Source organism: Sceloporus undulatus, chromosome 6 (assembly GCF_019175285.1).
Source record: "Sceloporus undulatus isolate JIND9_A2432 ecotype Alabama chromosome 6, SceUnd_v1.1, whole genome shotgun sequence".
NCBI classification, from domain to species: domain Eukaryota; kingdom Metazoa; phylum Chordata; class Lepidosauria; order Squamata; family Phrynosomatidae; genus Sceloporus; species Sceloporus undulatus.
The window spans coordinates 97,446,095-97,464,765 of NC_056527.1; the positions used below are offsets into that span (position 1 = coordinate 97,446,095).

The following is an 18,671-nucleotide window of genomic DNA, read 5'->3' on the forward strand; positions in this document are numbered from 1 at the left end:
GTTGGCAGATTTTTATCCCAAGCAATCTTTTTATGTGTATTATTTTATTTTTCTATGTTATATTTTATATTGATGGTGATCTTTGACCGTAATAAAGAATTTCATTTCACTTCAGGAGTAACTAATTATTAGCTAGAGTCAGCAGCATGGGGTAGGGTTTTGAGCATTGGTTGTACTCTGGAGATGAGGGTCCAAATCGGCTCGGCCATAAAACCCCATGGGGCTGGCCTTGGGCAAGTCATACTCTCTCAGCCTCAGAGGATGGCAAGGCCAAGCCCCCTCTGAAGAAGCCTGCCATCTTAGGGGGGCCATAAAGCAGAAAGGACTTGAGGGCAAACAACAATAAAGTTACTAATTCTGAGCCACAGACTTCATTCTTTCCGGGAAATCCTTACTTTGGTTACACTGGTCCAAAACACACTGCAGAAATAATCCACTTTGAAATAACCCCCTTTTCCTCAAAGATCCTCCATTTCACCAGGCCTTGGTCACCCAATTTGGGGAGGAAAACTGCAAAGGGTTTTTTATAATTATTATTATATTTATTATATCATAATCAATTGGCTTCTCTAATATATACAATTAGACTTATCAATTGTGACATCTATTTATTATTATTAATGTATACTGTTGTATTTACAACATGTATTAATATATAATAAATGTTAAATAATGTAATAAGATAATACATAACAATTATTAATATTAATTTATAATTTATTAATATATACCTAATATATAATATATATTTAAAATATTTATTAATATGTATTAAATTGATTAATAATAATATAAAATATAATATATAGATAATAATATTAATATTATTTTATAATGTATTAATATATACTTAATATAATATATATATTTTATTTATTAATATATATTAAATTGATTAATAACAATATAAAATAATATGTTGATAATATTAATATTAATATATAATTTATTAATATATATGTATATACTATATATATATATTTAGTTATACATTTTATTAAATAATATATTAATAAATAATATTAATATTAATACATAATTTATTGATATATCATTAATATATATTATGCATGTTTATTAATATATAATATTTTGATTAAATAATTTAATATATATATAATATATAATGATATAGTACTGTAAAATATAATATATTAGTAAACAATAATTATTAATACATATTTTATTTTATATACTTATTAATATCTAATATTGATCAAATAATCTAATGCTGTAAAATATAATATATTAATAAACAATAATTATTAATATTAATATTTAGTGTATTTTTACATACTGACCTCTGACCAGTATAGATTGAGCCTTAATCTCTTTTAATCGATCGTGTTCTTATTTATATGGTTTTTGGTTATATTTTTATATTTGTAGGATGGAGAGGGAGGGGGGAAATAAAGGAATGCTTTTGTTATTGCTTTTGTACTGTATTTGATTTTTTGCTGTTACCCGCCTCGATCCTCCAAAGGGAGAGGCGGGATACAAATAAATATTTTATTATTATTATCATTTACAATATTTATTAATATATATTAAATTAAGTCTGGGTTATGAATACATGGGTTATAAATAATCACATGGGTTGTATGACATGGGGTGTGAATGTGGGTGGGTTTTTTGTCCTTCCTGCTCTTGTACACGTGTCCAGCTTGGCGCACGTCTGCACGCAGCCACCTTGGAGTGAGAGCAGCTCCTTCTGGGCAGCCCTTCCCTTCTCCCTCCTTCTCTGAGGCGGATCAAACCCACCCAGGCTCCCCCCCCCCCATTGAAGAAGAAGGGGAGGAGTGTTTCTTGGGGGGGGGCTGGTTCCGGACCAGAAAGGACCCGCCCCGGAGTGACTCCGGAGTTGTTGCCCAAATAGGGAAGCGGAGCAGCTGGGAAGAAAAGACCATCTTCTTCTCCTCTTTCTCCTTCCCTTTCTCCTTCCCTCTCTTTCTCCTCTTCCAAGGTTCTGATCAAGACTCTTCAAAGTCCAGAGGAGCTACTCTCGACTCTCCTTTGGGGAAGGAGTGGGGGATCCAAGGTGGATCATCATGGCTGGGATCCACTCTGGGGATCTTTTGTGAAGAGCCCTGCCCGGATCCCCTTCCAAAGCAGGGAGGATGATGAATCCCAGCGAGGGTGCGGCTGCCCAGGAGAAATACAAGCTGGTGGTGGTCGGAGGAGGAGGAGTGGGCAAGAGTGCCCTCACCATCCAGTTCATCCAGGTAAGGAGGCTGCCAGGCGGCGTCCACACTGCACCACTAACCCGGTTTCCTACCGGTTTAGCCCTCCTGGCTCCAGGATCCTGGGCATGCATGGAAGACCACAGCTTGTGGTTGCAAAGCTTTCTGCAAAGAGAGGAAGTGTAGCTACTAATGTCAAGAACCAGACAATTGACTAAAGAAAGAAAGAAAGTAACTATAGTTACTTTAGTTACTATAGGGTTTTGGGTGGGTTTTTCTCAGAACTTATCTAGACAGTAACTATCCTGAATGTATCTAGGCAGGGAGATTCAATGTAATTTAGGATAAAAGCTTAAATAGCAGGAGTAAAAAAGACAGCAATCTTAGATACTTCCATGCATTGCAAGGAGTAGCATTGCATGAGTAACCAACCGATTCAACTAAAATCCATCAAAGTGATAGCTTTATTGGCCAACCGAAATGCACATTATTATTATTATTATTATACTTATTATTAATATCCTTGAGGACTCTCAAGGCGGCTTATAAATCTAAAACAGTCCCAAGTTAAAACACTTATAAAACATTCAAAATACAAGTTTAAAAAAACAATTAATTCAAAACATTACAGTATTAAAATGTAAAGTGTTTTCTTTGGCTGTTAGGTGTGTGTGTGTGTGTATGTGCATACGCATTCACTATATATATATATATATATATACACACACACACACACATATATATGTTAGATAAACAGGAAACAGGCAACAGGCAATGCAGCCTTCCAGATGGATAAGACATGTGTATACTACGCCACATCACATATATACACACATATGCATATATATACTATGCCATGCCACACATATACATATATATATACTATGCTACGCCACACCTATGCACACCTATACATATATACTGTGCCATGCCACACTTATACACAGATATATACTATGCCATGCTACACACAGACACATGCATATAAGCTACACCACACATATGCACACATATACATATATACTATGTCATGCTACACATACACACATGCAAACATATACACCTATATACTATTCACACCACACACATACACAGTTATGTGTGTGTATGTGTATGGCGTAGTGTTGAGGTTTGAATGTTGGAATATGACTCCGGAGACCAAGGTTCAAATCCTGGTTTGGCCATGAAACTCACTGGGAGACCTTGGGCAAGTGACATGCTCTCAGCCTCAGGAGAAGGCAATGGATAAACCTCCTGTGAACAAATCTTGCTAAGAAAAGCCCATAAGACTGTATTAACAATATATCCTGAGTGTTTCCCAATATGGGATTCAAGGCGGCTTACAATAATTTAAAATGATACAGTAAAACTATAACATCCATCTATCCATCCGGAATGCAGTCCTCAATTTTCCTGTTGCCATCCACTTTAGCAAGCATTACAGTATACTTGGCCCTCCAGATTTGCAGCTTTGATAATTTGCAGTTTTGATTCATATGTTCTCTCTAGGAATCTCTGGGTCCTCCAGTGTGACTCTGCCAGACGTAGACCATATAGAGTTATGCTGGAGAACCTAGACATTCCTAAAAACAAACCACTTCTCTAGGCATTTGTAAGTCCTCCAGCATGATTCTGTGATCAGCTTTTGACAGATGTTGACTGTAGAGTTGGAGGAGGACCTGGAGATTCCTAGAGAGGTCTTCTCTCAGGTAAGAAGAATAGTTTTGTTTTGTTTTTAAATTGCACTTTTCCCACATTCAAAGGAGTCCTTAATTCTTAACCCAGCAAATGTGGAGGGGCCGTTGCAATTTTGTAAACCTCAGTTTAGCCATTTTGACTTCCAGAGAGAGTTTGAGCCTGATCTGCTCTCTCTGTGTGCATTGTATGCGTTCAAGTCCTTTCCGACTTATGGCGAGCCTAAGGGGAAACTATCATGTGCCTGTTTATCGAACCATTTCCTGTATTGCTATGTATTGTATATGTATTATCCTACTTGAGAGTATGTATTTTCCCTGGAAGATTAACCACCCATTATGAAGCCAAGTCCTCCCTCCAGTCCATCTGCCTTGGTCCAGGCCTTGGAGGTAGAGAGGAACTGCTGGACCTCTTACCCTTTCTCTCCACCACTCCCTTCTCCTTCTGTGTCATGTCTTTTTAGATTCTAAGCCCGAGGGCAGGGAACCGTCTAATTAAAAAGATTGTATGTACAGCACTGTGTAAATTTATAGCGCTTCATAAATAAAGGTTAATAATAATAATAATAATCATAAGGTTTTCTTGGCAAGATTTGTTAAGAGGAGGTTTGCCATTGCCTCCTCTGAAGCTGAGAGAGTGTGACTCACCCAAGGTCACCCTGCTCTCCAAAGCCGTTGTCCAACACTCCAACCACTATGCCACACTGGCTCCAGGAACCATTTATTTGTCTTTGTTAGCAGTCCACAGTATTCTCAGCACCCTTCTCCAGCATCACATCTCAGATGAGTTGATTTTCTTCCTCTCAGCTTACTTCAGTGTCCAGCTTTCACAACCATAGAAAGAAATGGGAAATATGATGGCATGGACAATCCTAAATTTAGTATTTAATGATGTATCTTTACACTTCAGGGTTTTGACTAGAGTCTTTGTTGCTGCCCTTCCAAATCTTAGGCTTCTTCTGATTTCTTGACATTAAGTGTAGCATAGGGTTTGAGCCAGCATGGTGCACTAGTTTGAGTGTTGGATTGTGACTCTGGAGACTAGGGTTTGAATTCCTGCTCAGTCATGGAAACCAAGGCACACTCTCTCATCCTCACAGGGTGGCAATGGCAACCCCCCTCTGAAGAAACTTGTTAAGAAAACCCCATGATAGGTTCACCTTAGGGTTGCTATACATCGGAAATGACTTGAAGGCACCCAACAGCAACAAGAAGAGGTTGAGTAACTTTGAGAGCTGCGGCACACATGCTGGCAAGTAAGCCCTGAGGAACATGTTGACGCTCATTTTCCGGGAATGCATGCTTAGGATCAGGGCATGTGCTTGCTTTCCCTTCACCACCCTCCTCCTCCCTGCAACACCCTCAGGGAAAGAAAAAGACAATCTTGTTGGCACCAGCACCGCCGTCTTCATAAATGTGGGAGAGGCGGTTGGGAGTTAATGCTCAAAAAATTGATTTTCTAAAACCCAAAGTCCATTTCTTCCGGCTCTGTGGCTGCTGTGATCCTCCACTTCTCTGGTTGGGAGCCAGGTGATGCGGGATCTTTTGGCTGGGAGCCGTTGGAAAGGTGGAAGTCAAGTTTAGCAGAGAAGAGAGGAAGCAGGGAGTGGTCAGGAAGACAAATAAAATATAAAATTAAATTAAATATATAATGTTTTCCAGAGACGTCTGGCTGTCCATTGAGGGAGAGACAGTACAGGGCCTGGGTGGTATCTTTTTTAAAATCTTTTTTTCTTGGCAGAGCTCTAGAGAGCATTTGTGGGAAGCTTGTGCTCCTCCAGATGTTTGCCAGCCATTACCCCTGACCATTGGCCGCATACCCTAGGGTTGATAGGAGTTGGAGTACAATAGATTGTTTCCCGAGCCCTAAGGCAAGAGAGCCACATCAACATGTCTTGCAGTATGGATCTAGAGGAGCCAGTGATCTGGCAACTTCTGATGATCCAGGGCTGTCCATTTATTCATCAGAGAGGGGCAGCTAGCTTGGGATGTCTTGGAAAGACAAAGATAAATTTGTGAATGATTTAATTTTTTGTTTTGTTGTCGCGTTCCTTCAAGTAATTTCTGACTTAATGGCAACCCTAAGGCATGGGGTTTTCTTGGCAAATTTCTTCAGAGGGGGTTTGCCATTGCCATCCTCTGAGGCTGAGAGAGTGTGGCTTGTCCAAGGTGTCCCAGTGGCTATCATGGCTCAGTTGGGATTCCAACCCTGACCTCCAGAGTCATAGTCCAATGCTCAAACCACTATACCACACTGGCTCTTAATTGTTAATTGTTTACTCTCCAGGAAATACATTCTGCCTCAGTAACACAACAATTTGCTAACTGTTGGGTACTGTGCAGTTTGAAGCTTGAGGAAGTTACCATTTATTGTTTTACCTTGTTGTACTTTTTGTGACCCAGAAAGGTAGTCCTTGAATTTTTTTAAAGGAAGGAGCAGAATCCAAGGTTTCTATGACTGAGTGGCAAACCATGACCTAGCATTTAAGATCTAATCAGAGCTTGGAAAAGTGGCCACGCTACCTGCTGTAATGTAACCCCTGCCCCAATGCTGCTATATGTTGTTGTTATGTGCCTTCAAGTTGTTTCTGACTTATGGTGACCCTAAGGCAAACCTATAGTGGGGTTTTCTTGGCATCTTTCTTCAGAGGAGGTTTGCTATTGCCTTCCTCTGAGGCTGAGAGAGTGTGACTTGCCCAAAGTCACCCAGTGGATTTCCATGGCTGAGCTGCATTCGAACCCTGGTCTCCCAATGCTTAAACCACCACATCACAGTGGCTCTGTATACTGTTGTACCAATGAGCAAAAATGGGAGTTGAGGCCTAAATGCTGTTAGCCCCAGCTAGAGTAGGATCAATTGTAGAATGTTGAATCAACACTTACATAGCAAACATTGAGTCAATGCGTCTACTTTATTTGGAAGTAATTTTAAGATTCAGACCTGGATTTCCTGTCTTTGCATACAGAAGTAACAATTCTTGCTACTGTTGTTAACATCCTTTCCTTTTCTCTCCTTGCTCCCTTTTCAGTCATATTTTGTCTCTGACTATGACCCCACAATTGAGGACTCATACACAAAAATCTGCAACATTGATGGCACCCCAACGCGGCTGGACAGTGAGTATCAGTGGACTGGCATTTTGTTGGGATGTTGTGGAAGTTATGCACAAGCATATCAAAGTGGGCAGACACTTGGCGGAAGGTGATCCTAGCAAGTTGTGGTGCACAACATCCTTCCCTAGCATCACATAATGGGTTCTCTCATGACCACAGTTTTGCATTATGCTCCCCCCCTGCTTTTGTGGTGCCCTCCCTTTAGTGGTGAAGTCCATCCTCTTTGTGGAACAAGTGGTTGTCTGCTTAGAAGCAGCAACAGCAGTAAAAGGGCAGATCAGAGACTGGTTGACAAAGCTGACAGAGGCTGAACCTAGATAAAATACATCAGGAAAGGGACAACATCCATCAACCAGGAGCGATCAGAAATTAGGCCAAGATCTACTAGTAAACATCCAGATGGTTTGCAATAGCTAACCAAGGATTTCTGACTCTAATTTTAGTTCAGTTATTAATATTCTGTTGTTGTTATTTTATTGTGTACATAACTAGTCCCTGTATCACATACTAATTTACTTTGTCCCTCCATTATTGGCATTCACATGCTTTAAAAATAAATAAATTACAATGTAAATATAAATTGAATTAAAACAAAAAGTGTGAAAGATGTATCATGTGTATCAAAAGATGGGTATCTAAATATGTGTTATGTGTATCAAAAGTACACTGTACAAAATACTGAGGCATTTCTAAAATGCACATGGTTGGCACATCATTCTGATGTTATCCAAGTGACACGTAGGCCGGTTAGAGTTGCAAGAGCCTGCCCCATATATAGTCTTTCTGATAATGCCCCCCCCCCACCTAAATTTTCCTCTGGGTGCCAGGCAAGTGCCAGCCAGCTGGGAAATGCCATTTCAGTTTACCATAATACTTCTGATGTACCATCACTACAAAACATTATGAGAAATTTAAATGGCAGGTCCCAGCCACCTGGCACTGTTGATATGAAGATCAGATTATTGGGTCTCAACACTTTGCTGAGGGGCCTGGTGTAAGCTCAATTCCCTCAGCTGTATGAGCTCTTACATTAAATCCATTATGTCCTGAATAATTCAGCTTTGCATTACTTTCCTTCCCTTACAGGTTTCAATTTTTTTACAAATTTTCTGGCCATAAAATATATGATCTGGAACATTATGAAGTGAAATTGAGTGTAATACTGGGAGAACAAAGATAATGTCTGACTGTTTAGTGTGCTTTTTTGAAAGAAACTCACAGTAAAGTTGTCCTTTCTTGGTGACATTATCTGGGGTAGGGGTAAGCAAGCTGAGGCTCTTCAGATGTTGTTGGACAACAATCACAATCAGCCCTAGCCATTAGTGAGAGTTGATGGGTGTTACAGTCCAACAGTGTCTACAAGGCTTCATTAGATAGACACCCTCATTAGATATAGCTGTATAGTTAACCCACACTGTTCCATTGAGGATGGAGGGTTGCAGGTCTATGAACTTTTTGTTTCTGCGAGACCCATAAAGGAGTGTGGAATCAATAAGTTATAAAGGTGATCAGGAGATGTATGTTTGGCAAGAAGGAATTGGGCATTATTATTTATTATTATTATTATTAAACTTTATTTCTATAGCCCTGTAATTATACACAGCGCTGTACAAAGTTGGTAAAATTAGGAGTAGATAAAAGCCTGCCCAAGGCACCCTCAGAATACCAGAGTGGTTCTAACCTGGACTGTCTCCTTGTGCCGTAATGTGCTGGTAAAATCTAGAGGTGATAGAGTGAACTGTGCCACTTGGAATTTCAGGAGTACATCAGTTCTGAATGGTCTCCTGTTAAAGCAATAGCAAGCTCTGGTTTAAACTCCCCCCTCCCAAAAAAAACCCTAGCAGAGCAAGAAGTCTTTTTGAGTTGGTAGTGTTCTTAACCTTTTTAACTTGCAGTTGTAACTTCATTTTACCCCAATGTTAGGGAAGCATTCATGAATGGTGTTCCTTGCTTGCAGCCTGGAGTTGTATTCCATGTACAGACCATGCCTATGTGAAGGCACTGTTTGGTAGGGTAGGTTAAAAATACAGGTTGAGTCTCTCTTACCCAAGTGCTTGGAACCAGAAGCGTTTTGGATTTTGGAATACCTGCATTTGCATATACATACACAATGAGATATCTTGGAGATGGGGACCAAGTTTGAACACCAATTTCATTTGTGTTTCATAGGCATGGTACAGACTTCCCAAAAAGGGAGGCCTGCTGGTGCCTTTTTTCCCCTACAAGCCTGCGGCTTCCCTTTAGAGGAAAAAGAACCCGCAAAAAGCGGGTTCTTTTGGTGCCACCATTGTGACACCTGAGTGCACCAATGGCGCACTCATGATGTCACAAACAGGGCTCAACGTGCGGACGCTATGCGTCCATCACATAACAATGGCGGCACCCATATCCACGGGGGATTTGCCTAAGACAGGAGTGGTGAACATGTGTCTATGTGCTGCTGAACTGCTACTCCCATCATGCCTGATTAGGCTAGCTAACACAGATAGGCATTGTAGTCCCACGATTTCTGGAGAATTGTAGGTTCCCTAGTCCTTGCCTAGGAAACGTAATCAGTTTATGGGTGTGTTGAGATTTGAATCAAGCTACTATTAGACTTTAACAAGCACTTCTTATCTAGCACTGCCTCAGCACACAGGCTTCCCAAACAGTTGCTGAAGCCCCAGTACAGCCTACTACTGATGTCTTATCTCCCCATATACCTTTTCCCCTGTGCCGTTCCATGTTAGTTGGGTGCTACTGTTTTAATTTAACATGATACCCTTGATGTAGCATTATTCTAAGGCATAATGGGAAGTTGAAAGAATAAACTTGTGAAGGATGAGCAGAGTAAGAGGTACAGTAATCCATCAGAGGGTTACATGAGTCAGAGGGCAGTTTTCCAGGAGATCTGCTTACACTAATGTAGTTATTACATTATACTGTGGTGCGTCCATTGTGTTCAGAATGAATCAGATGTAATTTAGTTTCCTTTCCTTACATTTTCATCCTATTAGTCCTGGACACTGCTGGGCAGGAGGAGTTTGGGGCCATGCGTGAGCAGTACATGCGTACAGGGGAAGGTTTTCTCCTTGTCTATGCCATCAACGACCGTGGCAGGTAAGTCTGCAACCCATGATATTCCGGTTTGATTGTTCCTTCCCTGTTACTGCAGAGGTGGTGAACCATTTTTCTGTTTTACAATCAGTCGAAAGCTGAATGCCCCGTGGATGTGCTTTTTCTGACACTGATTCCCTTCTGCATATTCTGTTACTCAACCTGACCACAGAAATAGACCATCCTGATTCTCATTTTACAGATTCAGAAAGAATACCTTGCCCTACATTAGCCAATGAGCTTACAGTTTTGGAAGGTTTTGACTCTCTGTTGGCCGCATTCCGGTTCACAAGTAAACCACACTCAAGGTCCCCAACCAAGAAGATTTATTTTAACAAAGGCATTAGAATGCACACCTGAAGAACCATCGGATATCAAGGGAGGCTGACTCTCAGAGGTCCTCCTGAAGTCACATCATTGATTTCCACTGCTGCGGCTGCTTCTCCATCACTCCTTTGATGGAGTAAGCACTAAGACAAGTGTGGGTGGAGGAGGATTAGGAGAAAGCCTTGTATTTTTGCAGTGCTATAGTTCCTTGTTCCTTGGACATCTTCCAAGAAGGGCAACTCTCCCAGCCTTTTGGAGGAAATGAGAAGATGATCTTCATGAAACTGAAATAAGAAATGGGGGAGAGTGTGGACAGAGGAGAGGAAAAAGCCACTCTTAATAGGACCCAGTAAGTCTTAGAACAGGTCTAAGAAACCTTTGGCCTCCAGATGTTTTGGCCTACAATTTCTACAGTCCTTTACTGTTGGCTATACTGGCTGGGGCTTCTAGGAATTGAAGTCCATAACATCTGGAAGGCCAAATGTTTCCCATCCCTGTTTTTTGGAAGCGGCATAGGCATTTTCTCCTCCAAACTCATTGAATTGCTTTCCCCCAGTATCTCTTGCCAAACAAAAGTTCACTTTCGTTTGTTTCCTTTCCTTCCCAACCCTAGTTTCATTGAGATCAACAAGTTCCACACTCAGATACTTAGAGTGAAAGACCGTGATGAGTTTCCCATGATCCTTGTGGGCAACAAGGCTGACTTGGACCTTCATCGACAGGTGAGGGGGCTGCAGAATTCATCTGCCCATTACAACTTTAAATCTCTACATTGTGGGGCCTTGTGCTATGTAACATGACTTGCCAATGTTGCCAGTCCACGTTTCAAGCTCTTTTCTAGCAAATTAGTGGTGCTAGTTAAGGCAGATTTAGTTCCAGATGTGTTATACTACAGCATCCCTGACCACAGGCTGCATAGCCATTGGGAATGATGGATTGAAATAAAACACATGAGGGGTGATCCCTGGTTGGAGAAGATTAGCATAGGGGATGCCTAGAACTCAACTTCATCGCTGGCTTATGAAGGACACACACAAATGCTAGTCAGCCTGAACAACTGGGCCTTAAAATTGGCCCTGAAAAAAATAGCACCCAACTAGTAAAAACATTTATTATTCTGAACAGGGTTGGGGAACCTATGGCACTCATTTTTTATCTGTTATTGATTTCCAAATATTTATGTGCTCCTTTTCATTTGAAAAAGTCCCTAAGTGGTTCACAGTAAAATCAAATATGGTAACACAGTAGCTATAATTGTACAGTGATAAAACAATAAAGGCAATAAGATCCATTAAGTCATTGATTAAAAACTGAGGTGGTGGCCAGCTAACATTGCTAACAATTAGCCACAGGCAAATGCTCAGATATACTGATATGTCTTCCATTGATGGTAGAAACGCCCAATACTGGGTGCTGGCCTTTGTTGCTGGACTGCATATCCCATCATGCTGTACCATTGGCTGTGCTGTCTAGAGCTGAGAAAGGTTGCACTGTGGTGATAACTGGAGAGCCATTCTTTCCTTCGTCCAGTCTTAAGAAACTACTAGGCATACACTATACTCCTCAGCAATTGTAATCTGCCTTTCTTCTGTGGTTGAAGCCAAGCAGTTTATATATATGAGCAGTTTTCCATCCAGGATCTAGTTAGATCTTGACCTACTTAGTCTGAACAAGATGGCTGCATCATATACCTTCATGTCAGGTAGAAGGGAAATGTGGACTTCTCAACACCCTGTTTCTCTCACACTAATATAGGCACAGAGTAAGGCACTACTAAGTGAGAATCCCCTCTACCAATGCTATTTTAAGCATGTGTATGCATCTACACACACACACACACACACACACACACACACACACACACGGTTTTACTTGTTTGCTTTGCCCTGTTGGTCTTCAAAACCAGAAGAGAACTTGACTAAGGGAAAAATAGTCTTGATAAAAAGTTTGCTGATGGGATGTTTTGATGACAAGAAGTGTTATATGTCTTTCCCTCTTGCCTTCTCAATATACCCCTTCCCCATTGCCACACTTTCTCTGAAATCAGAAATTGTGGGGCTGGGCTCATGCTTATTGAGAGTTTTAAGCAGTTTTATGCTTGAGTTGGGGGCTGGCATGGTCTAGTGATTTGAGGGTTGGACTAGGACTTCAGGAGAGCAGGATTTGAATCCCTGCCCCATTCTAGAATCCCACTGGGTGATCTTGGGCAAGTTACACACTCTAAGCCAGTGGTCCTGAAACTTTGGCCCTCCAGATGTTTTGGACTTCAGCTTCCAGAAGCCCCAGATAGGTTGGCCAACAATTAGAAATTCTGGGAACTGAAGCTCAAAACACCTATAGGACCAAAGTTTAGGAACCACTGCTCTAAGCCTGAGGAGAAGACTATGGCAAGCCCGTCCAAATAAACCTTGCCAAGAGAACCCTATGATAAAGTTGTCATGAGTCAGATATGCAGCCATACACAACAACAATAATAGCAACAAATACCTGATTTAGGACACTGCTGAACTGAATGCCATTCTTCCCATTCTGCTTTCCCTTCACATAATCCTATATCCATGGTTACTCATGCTTCTTCTTCACAAATGTTGACAGGTGTCCAAAGAGGAGGCCCTCAGTTTTGCCCGGGAGAACCGAATCCCATACATGGAAGCTTCTGCCAAACTCCGTCTCAATGTGGATGAATCGTTCCATGAGCTGGTGAGGGCCATCAGGTAAGAGGTCAGGTGGACACTAGTTTTGCAGACCCTGACACTACAAAGTACAGAAGCTTCAAAAGGCTGAAGGGAAGAGTTTTCTTTGACAACATCCCTCCAAAAGGCAGCTATTTCTGACTAAGTGTGAATTCAGAAGGCTTCTAGCACTGCCAGTGCTATGTGTGTGTATGTTAGTCATCCCACCTTTCTTCCAACATGGGACCCAAGGTGGCTACATAGATTAAAATGAAAAAACAGCTTAAAGACAATTATAGTAAAAACATTTAAATTTTTAAAAATTTATATCCTGCCTTTCTCATAAGAAGGGACCCAAGGCAGTTTAATAACAAGGTTAAAATGAGGTGCAATTGATGATGTAAAAGTAAAATAATAATAATAAAATATTAAGTTGTCCTGTTAAAATTAGCACTGATTTAAACCTTCTTAAAAGCATTTAAAACATTGCAATAGAAGGAAGGGACATCAACCTCCCTCTCATTAAAAAGACCCTTCTACAGCAATGGGTTACAAGCCAAAGGCCAGCCAAACTTTTAAAATCAGTCTTTGTCTTCTAGCAAAAGAAGGCACATTGTACAGCCATTCTCTTTCCCACTCCTTAATGGGTTTGCTGTGTTTCAAAAAGAGAGAGAAAGAAATGATGGAAAAACTGGGATGATTGCAAATGGAAGACGCCACCGCACTGTAAAATCTTGTGAATGAGGCTGGGCACATTAAAAACTTCATCTGGAAGCATTATTTCTTTTCAGCAGCCGCTCCCAAGTTCTGGAACTCCTTTGGAAGGGAATTTGGCTGGCGTCCTGTCTTCCCTGTTGTCTTTCTGCTGGCAGTCAAAGACATTTTTCTTTGGGCAGGCCTTTGGCAACCAGTAGAGCTTTCTCCACAAGAGGCTTTTAACTGGAAGGGTGCTTTATTTCCTTCTGCTAGTGTGTTTTAAATTGCGTGTTAATTTCTCTCTCTCGCTTTGCATTCATTCTATATTAATTGTAACTTCCTGAATTTAATGTTATTGAAAACCACCTTGAGTCCCATTCTTAGGGGAAAAGTAGGATATAAATCAAATAATAAGTAAAGAAGTACAAGTAGTACTATGTTTTATTTACTGTTTTTACATGTTCCTGTAGAAGCATGGCACGATGATAATTTCTAATATTATTACTAGGTTACTGTACTAGCTATTTCTTCCTTGGTATAATCACTCATCCCAAACTATTTCAGGTCTGCATTACTTCTAACATCCTAAATTGACTAAAGCTCAAAAGCGTTGGCCAGTGGCTCACTAGCTCAGGAACTTGTCCAGATTATGATGTATTCCAGCTTCCATCATTCCTAAGTATTGGCCATGAGAGCTGGGGCTGATGGAGAGTAGAGTCACATTTCCTCATCTCAGCACCAAGCGTGTGGGAATTTGATTCTCTTGTTCAGCAGGGACTCCAAAAACAAGGACCCCTTTCTAACTGCCCAGTTATAGCGCTGTGACTCCATTGTAACTGCCATCGCTGCAGTTTATGGAGTTCTGGGCTTTGTAATCTGTTGCTGACCATTTTAAATTCCTTTCGCTAAACTACAAATCCCTGAATTAAGTGGGATGATGCCATGGGAGTTAAAGCGAAAACCATAGCACTAAAACTGTGTAATGTGAAAGGCCCCTTACCCTAGATATACCTTTGTTCTGGGCTATCATGGACCTTATTATATTATTTTGTTTTGAATGTGTTTGAGCCATGTTTCCAGGTGGATGCCCCCATGCACATTGGCATACCCATAGGACACAGTGCTAGGCTGGAAGGCTCTATTAGTCTTGCTAGCCCACTGCAGTTTTGCTGGCATGCTCTAAGAAGATTTCTATTATGCGGCCTGGGAATATAATGTGCAGAAACTTAAAAGTGCTCAGTTTCCTTTTTGTTGAAGGACTCTGTACATTAACACTTGTGGTGAATTTTAGCACATGGCTCAGGATGTGACAGAGATGAGAATACATGGTGTGCCGTATTTAGACAGTCTACTTGAACCAATGCTTCTGAGACCTCCCATGCCAAGGCTTGAAGGAAGGACTTCTGTCATTCCCCCCCTGGAGCAGCTGTTGGCATGCTGCTGCTGAATATGGCAGTTCATGAACAAAGTTTACAGAAGTTACTTAGAGGAACTACAACTTCCAGAATCCCTTAGTGACCTTGCTGGCTAGAGGATTCTGGGTTTCACTTCCAAAGTTTACTTTTCCTAAAGCTCTGTTTGCAAGCAATAGCAAATGTTGCTTTCCCCCAGAATTGTGTCTGTGGAATTCCTTCCCAATAGAAGCCTCCTTGACCCCATCCCTACTAGGTTTTAAATGGGCAGTTGAAACAGAGGTGTTTTGCTTGCCTTTCGATGGGCATTAATCTTGTTCTGATTTGCTTCAAAAACTGTTCTCTTCCTATTCCATTTTGATATTCTGTTGTATTGTTTTAAATTCTACATCACTTCAAAAATGGTAGAAAATTTTGGCCAGAAATTTTTATAAAGTATCAAGTATAAAAAGATTTATTTTCCTCAATCTTTGGGAAGACATCATCCTTGGGAAGCCAGAGTAAAACTTTCCCAAATGACGACAAGAAATGAGTACGTTGTATTGGAAAACTACTGACCCTCTGCATGTTTTAGCTTACATATTCCAAGTCCCACTCAGCATAACCAAAGATATAGGATTGTGAAAGTTGTAGTCCAGTTGTAGCTGGAGGCCAAAAGGCTTTCCAGCTCTGCAACTATGGTGGAACAGGCCAACTCTTTTGTTCCAATCAATCTTTGTTTCTTACCACTTCTTATCTTTCTTTCTTTTTTGCCCCAGGAGGTTTCATGAGCTGGAGTCTCCCCCAGCCCCAACTGTTAACCCTAAGAAGAAAGAAAGCAGAGGCTGTCCTTGTTCCATTCTGTAAACTGCCTTCCCGCACCAAGCTACAGATATTGGAAAGGGAAAGAAGAGCTGCTCTGGTTCCTTCTAGCAAGAGGATAGAGCAGGATTTTCCCCTTGCTCCACCTCCCCCACTGCAACAAGGGCTGGCAATGTGTATTCTGCAGTTGTGTCTCAATACTACACTTTCTCTACTGTCACAAAGGACCCTTCAAACTGGAACAGGGCAGGAAGCGGATGCAGCCTATTTCCCCACCACACCCCTTCAGCTCTGCTGCCTTGAACCTGCTGGTTACACCATGCTGATAAGTGACACTTGGGGATGATCCAAGCCTGCATATACTACTCTGACACCTTTCTGTCTTAAATTTTTCCAAGCAAATTGCATTGATAGGGTTGCCTTATTGGCACAGGGGTGCACATGGCAGGATGACATAAGGAATGTAGGTTCAGGGTAGAAAATTGGAAGATGCAACAGCCTAGGACAGTTTGGTGATATATTTTGTTGGGACATTGGAAAGCCATAGCAGAGGATCATACACGTCACTGTCGCTAACGCCAGCAAGCTTCTGCACATACACAGATAGGCATCCATGCTCCAAGACACATTGTATGAATGCATTTAAAGCGGCATTTTAATCTTTAAAAAAAAAAACCATAAAAATAATCACAGCTCTACTTTTAACAGTTCCCTACCTTCCTTCCCAGTAAGCAAAAAGGCAAGCAAGAGTAGGCACAGATTTCCTACTCAGTAACTGGCATTACCCATTGCACCACTCTGCATGCAGTCCTGGAACATGGGGGACATGTTATAGCCCTTTGTTCATCTAGGGCAGAGGAGTAAGACAAGAGGAAATGAATTCAAAATATTTCTCCCTTGCTCTGATATTTTCCCTAAAACAAAGTGCAGCTTATGTAGACGGAGGTGAAAATAGCTCCTTCTCCCAACTACGTTTAAAACCTGGCTGGTCTTTGGAATCAAGTTACAATACTAGTCACCACTGATTATTTTAAAAAGTTATTTTGTCCAGGAACAGAATGATTTGGTTTTACTTAACTTTTTTGTTTTCCTTTTCTGATACATCTAGAAACAGTAAATTCAGAACTTGGAAAAGATGGGAGCTTTGACTAGAATTCCCATAATCCCCAGCCCATGGGTAGGTCGGGTTCTGGAATTGTAATCCAAATTATCCCAAGTGTTGAGTAAGCGAAGTAGCAACTACCATGTGCCCATTTTTTGTTAGCAACTCTTCCATGGCCAGTGAACTGATCATATCCTGGGATTTCCCAGTTATATCCTCAGAGGCACAACCATGTTTAAATATCAGTGCCTTTCTTGTATGTGTATTGAGTGGTCTTTCCCAATGGACCTCTTGATTGTTTTCTTGTTCTTTCTTCCACCAAAGAGGCAAATTGTCTACTTAACATTCAGAGACACAGCTGTATTAGTCTGGAATATCAGTATGCAAAGGGTAGCACCTTATTAGAGATCACAAAAGAAGTTGTAGCATAAGCTTTCGTAGACTTGGTCCAATTTGTCAGATGCAAGATATCTACCTAACAGTCCATCCAGTATTTGTTTATATTTCACAAATGCTCTATCTGCTATAGAGCAAAGGGATCATGTTCAATGGGCATGTTTTTGAGTAGTTAGAAGATGGGGAGATGTGTAAATGAGGTGTCTTCTGCTGATGCCTCTTTCACAATGCTGCAGAGCATTACAGGCTGTAGATACCAAAGAGTTGCTATTTAGCCAAAACCCAAGGCACCTTAAATACAGGCAGGTTACAGTTCACTTTGCCAGGGATGTGAAGTGGTCTTCACAGTTGGCAGGAATAATTCACAGAGACCAGGTACACAGGGGGGAAAAGGTATTTTTGGTACTGAGCGGAGCCAAAAGGCTCATGAAACACAAGGATAGTAGCAGGCTGTGAATTAGTCACTTATTCAAAAAGTGATTTTAATAAAAGGGAAACATTCCCAAATCCGTGTGTTTTCCTATGTTTGCCATGGTGGGGCAGGAGTTGGGTGCGTTGAATGGACTGTTGAAATATTATGAGTTGTGTCTTGGGTGTGGCCATCTACAACAGAGAACCTGTTCAGCTCCCAGAAAGCCGAATTCAAAGTTCTCCCAGACTTCATTCCAATGGTGGGTGGGGCCAAACATGCCAGCATATTTTATTTTTAAAGCTCATAATGCAAATCCAAAAAGTAGGCAACGGCAAATGGCGGCCTCGTGGAGAAGGTATCAATTGGGAGAAACCCAAGGATAGGATTGATATGCAAGGAAGGTCTGATATGGTGTGAGGTTTAACAACCAACAATGTACAATGTGAGATGGGTTACTTGCCTTAGGAATTGTATCAGGATGGAACCTGTATCTGCTTCCTTGGGAGTAAGCCCTATTAAACACAGCGAGACTTGCTTCCAATTAGCCATGCAGATGACTGTTAGAAGTTGTTCTGACAAGCTTAAGGGTGTAGTCACATTACACTTAGACTTAGTTTCTTCTCGTGTTGGAACAATTGAGGGACAGCGGTGAGCTGATGCCTCACTTATAGTAGGAATTTGGTATAGATTTACCTCTTGACATATCTGCACAGCCACTGGTCTTAGTTGGTGAGCCGGCAATCCTGGAACAAACCAGTGCCAGCTAGCA

The 18,671-nt window shown here is 41.1% G+C and overlaps 1 protein-coding gene across 1 annotated transcript; it reads left to right on the forward strand.

The window, feature by feature from the left end:
* Nucleotides 1-1,689: 1,689 nt before the first annotated feature.
* RRAS (RAS related) lies at nt 1,690-17,997 on the forward strand. Its single transcript, XM_042477117.1, has 6 exons — nt 1,690-2,222; nt 6,904-6,991; nt 9,985-10,087; nt 11,025-11,133; nt 13,007-13,125; nt 15,950-17,997. Exons 1-6 carry the CDS (start codon nt 2,118-2,120, stop codon nt 16,035-16,037), a joined length of 612 nt encoding a protein of 203 aa, XP_042333051.1. The 5' UTR covers nt 1,690-2,117; the 3' UTR covers nt 16,038-17,997.
* The last annotated feature ends 674 nt before the right edge of the window (nt 17,998-18,671 follow it).

Bases quoted from the DNA above. Each gene is read 5' to 3' on its own strand.
- RRAS (XM_042477117.1), top strand. From the start codon at position 2,118: ATGATGAATCCCAGCGAGGGTGCGGCTGCCCAGGAGAAATACAAGCTG. The intron at 6,992-9,984 runs GTGAGTATCAGT...TCATCCTATTAG, and splicing joins CACCCCAACGCGGCTGGACA to TCCTGGACACTGCTGGGCAG. The intron at 13,126-15,949 runs GTAAGAGGTCAG...TTTTTGCCCCAG, and splicing joins GAGCTGGTGAGGGCCATCAG to GAGGTTTCATGAGCTGGAGT.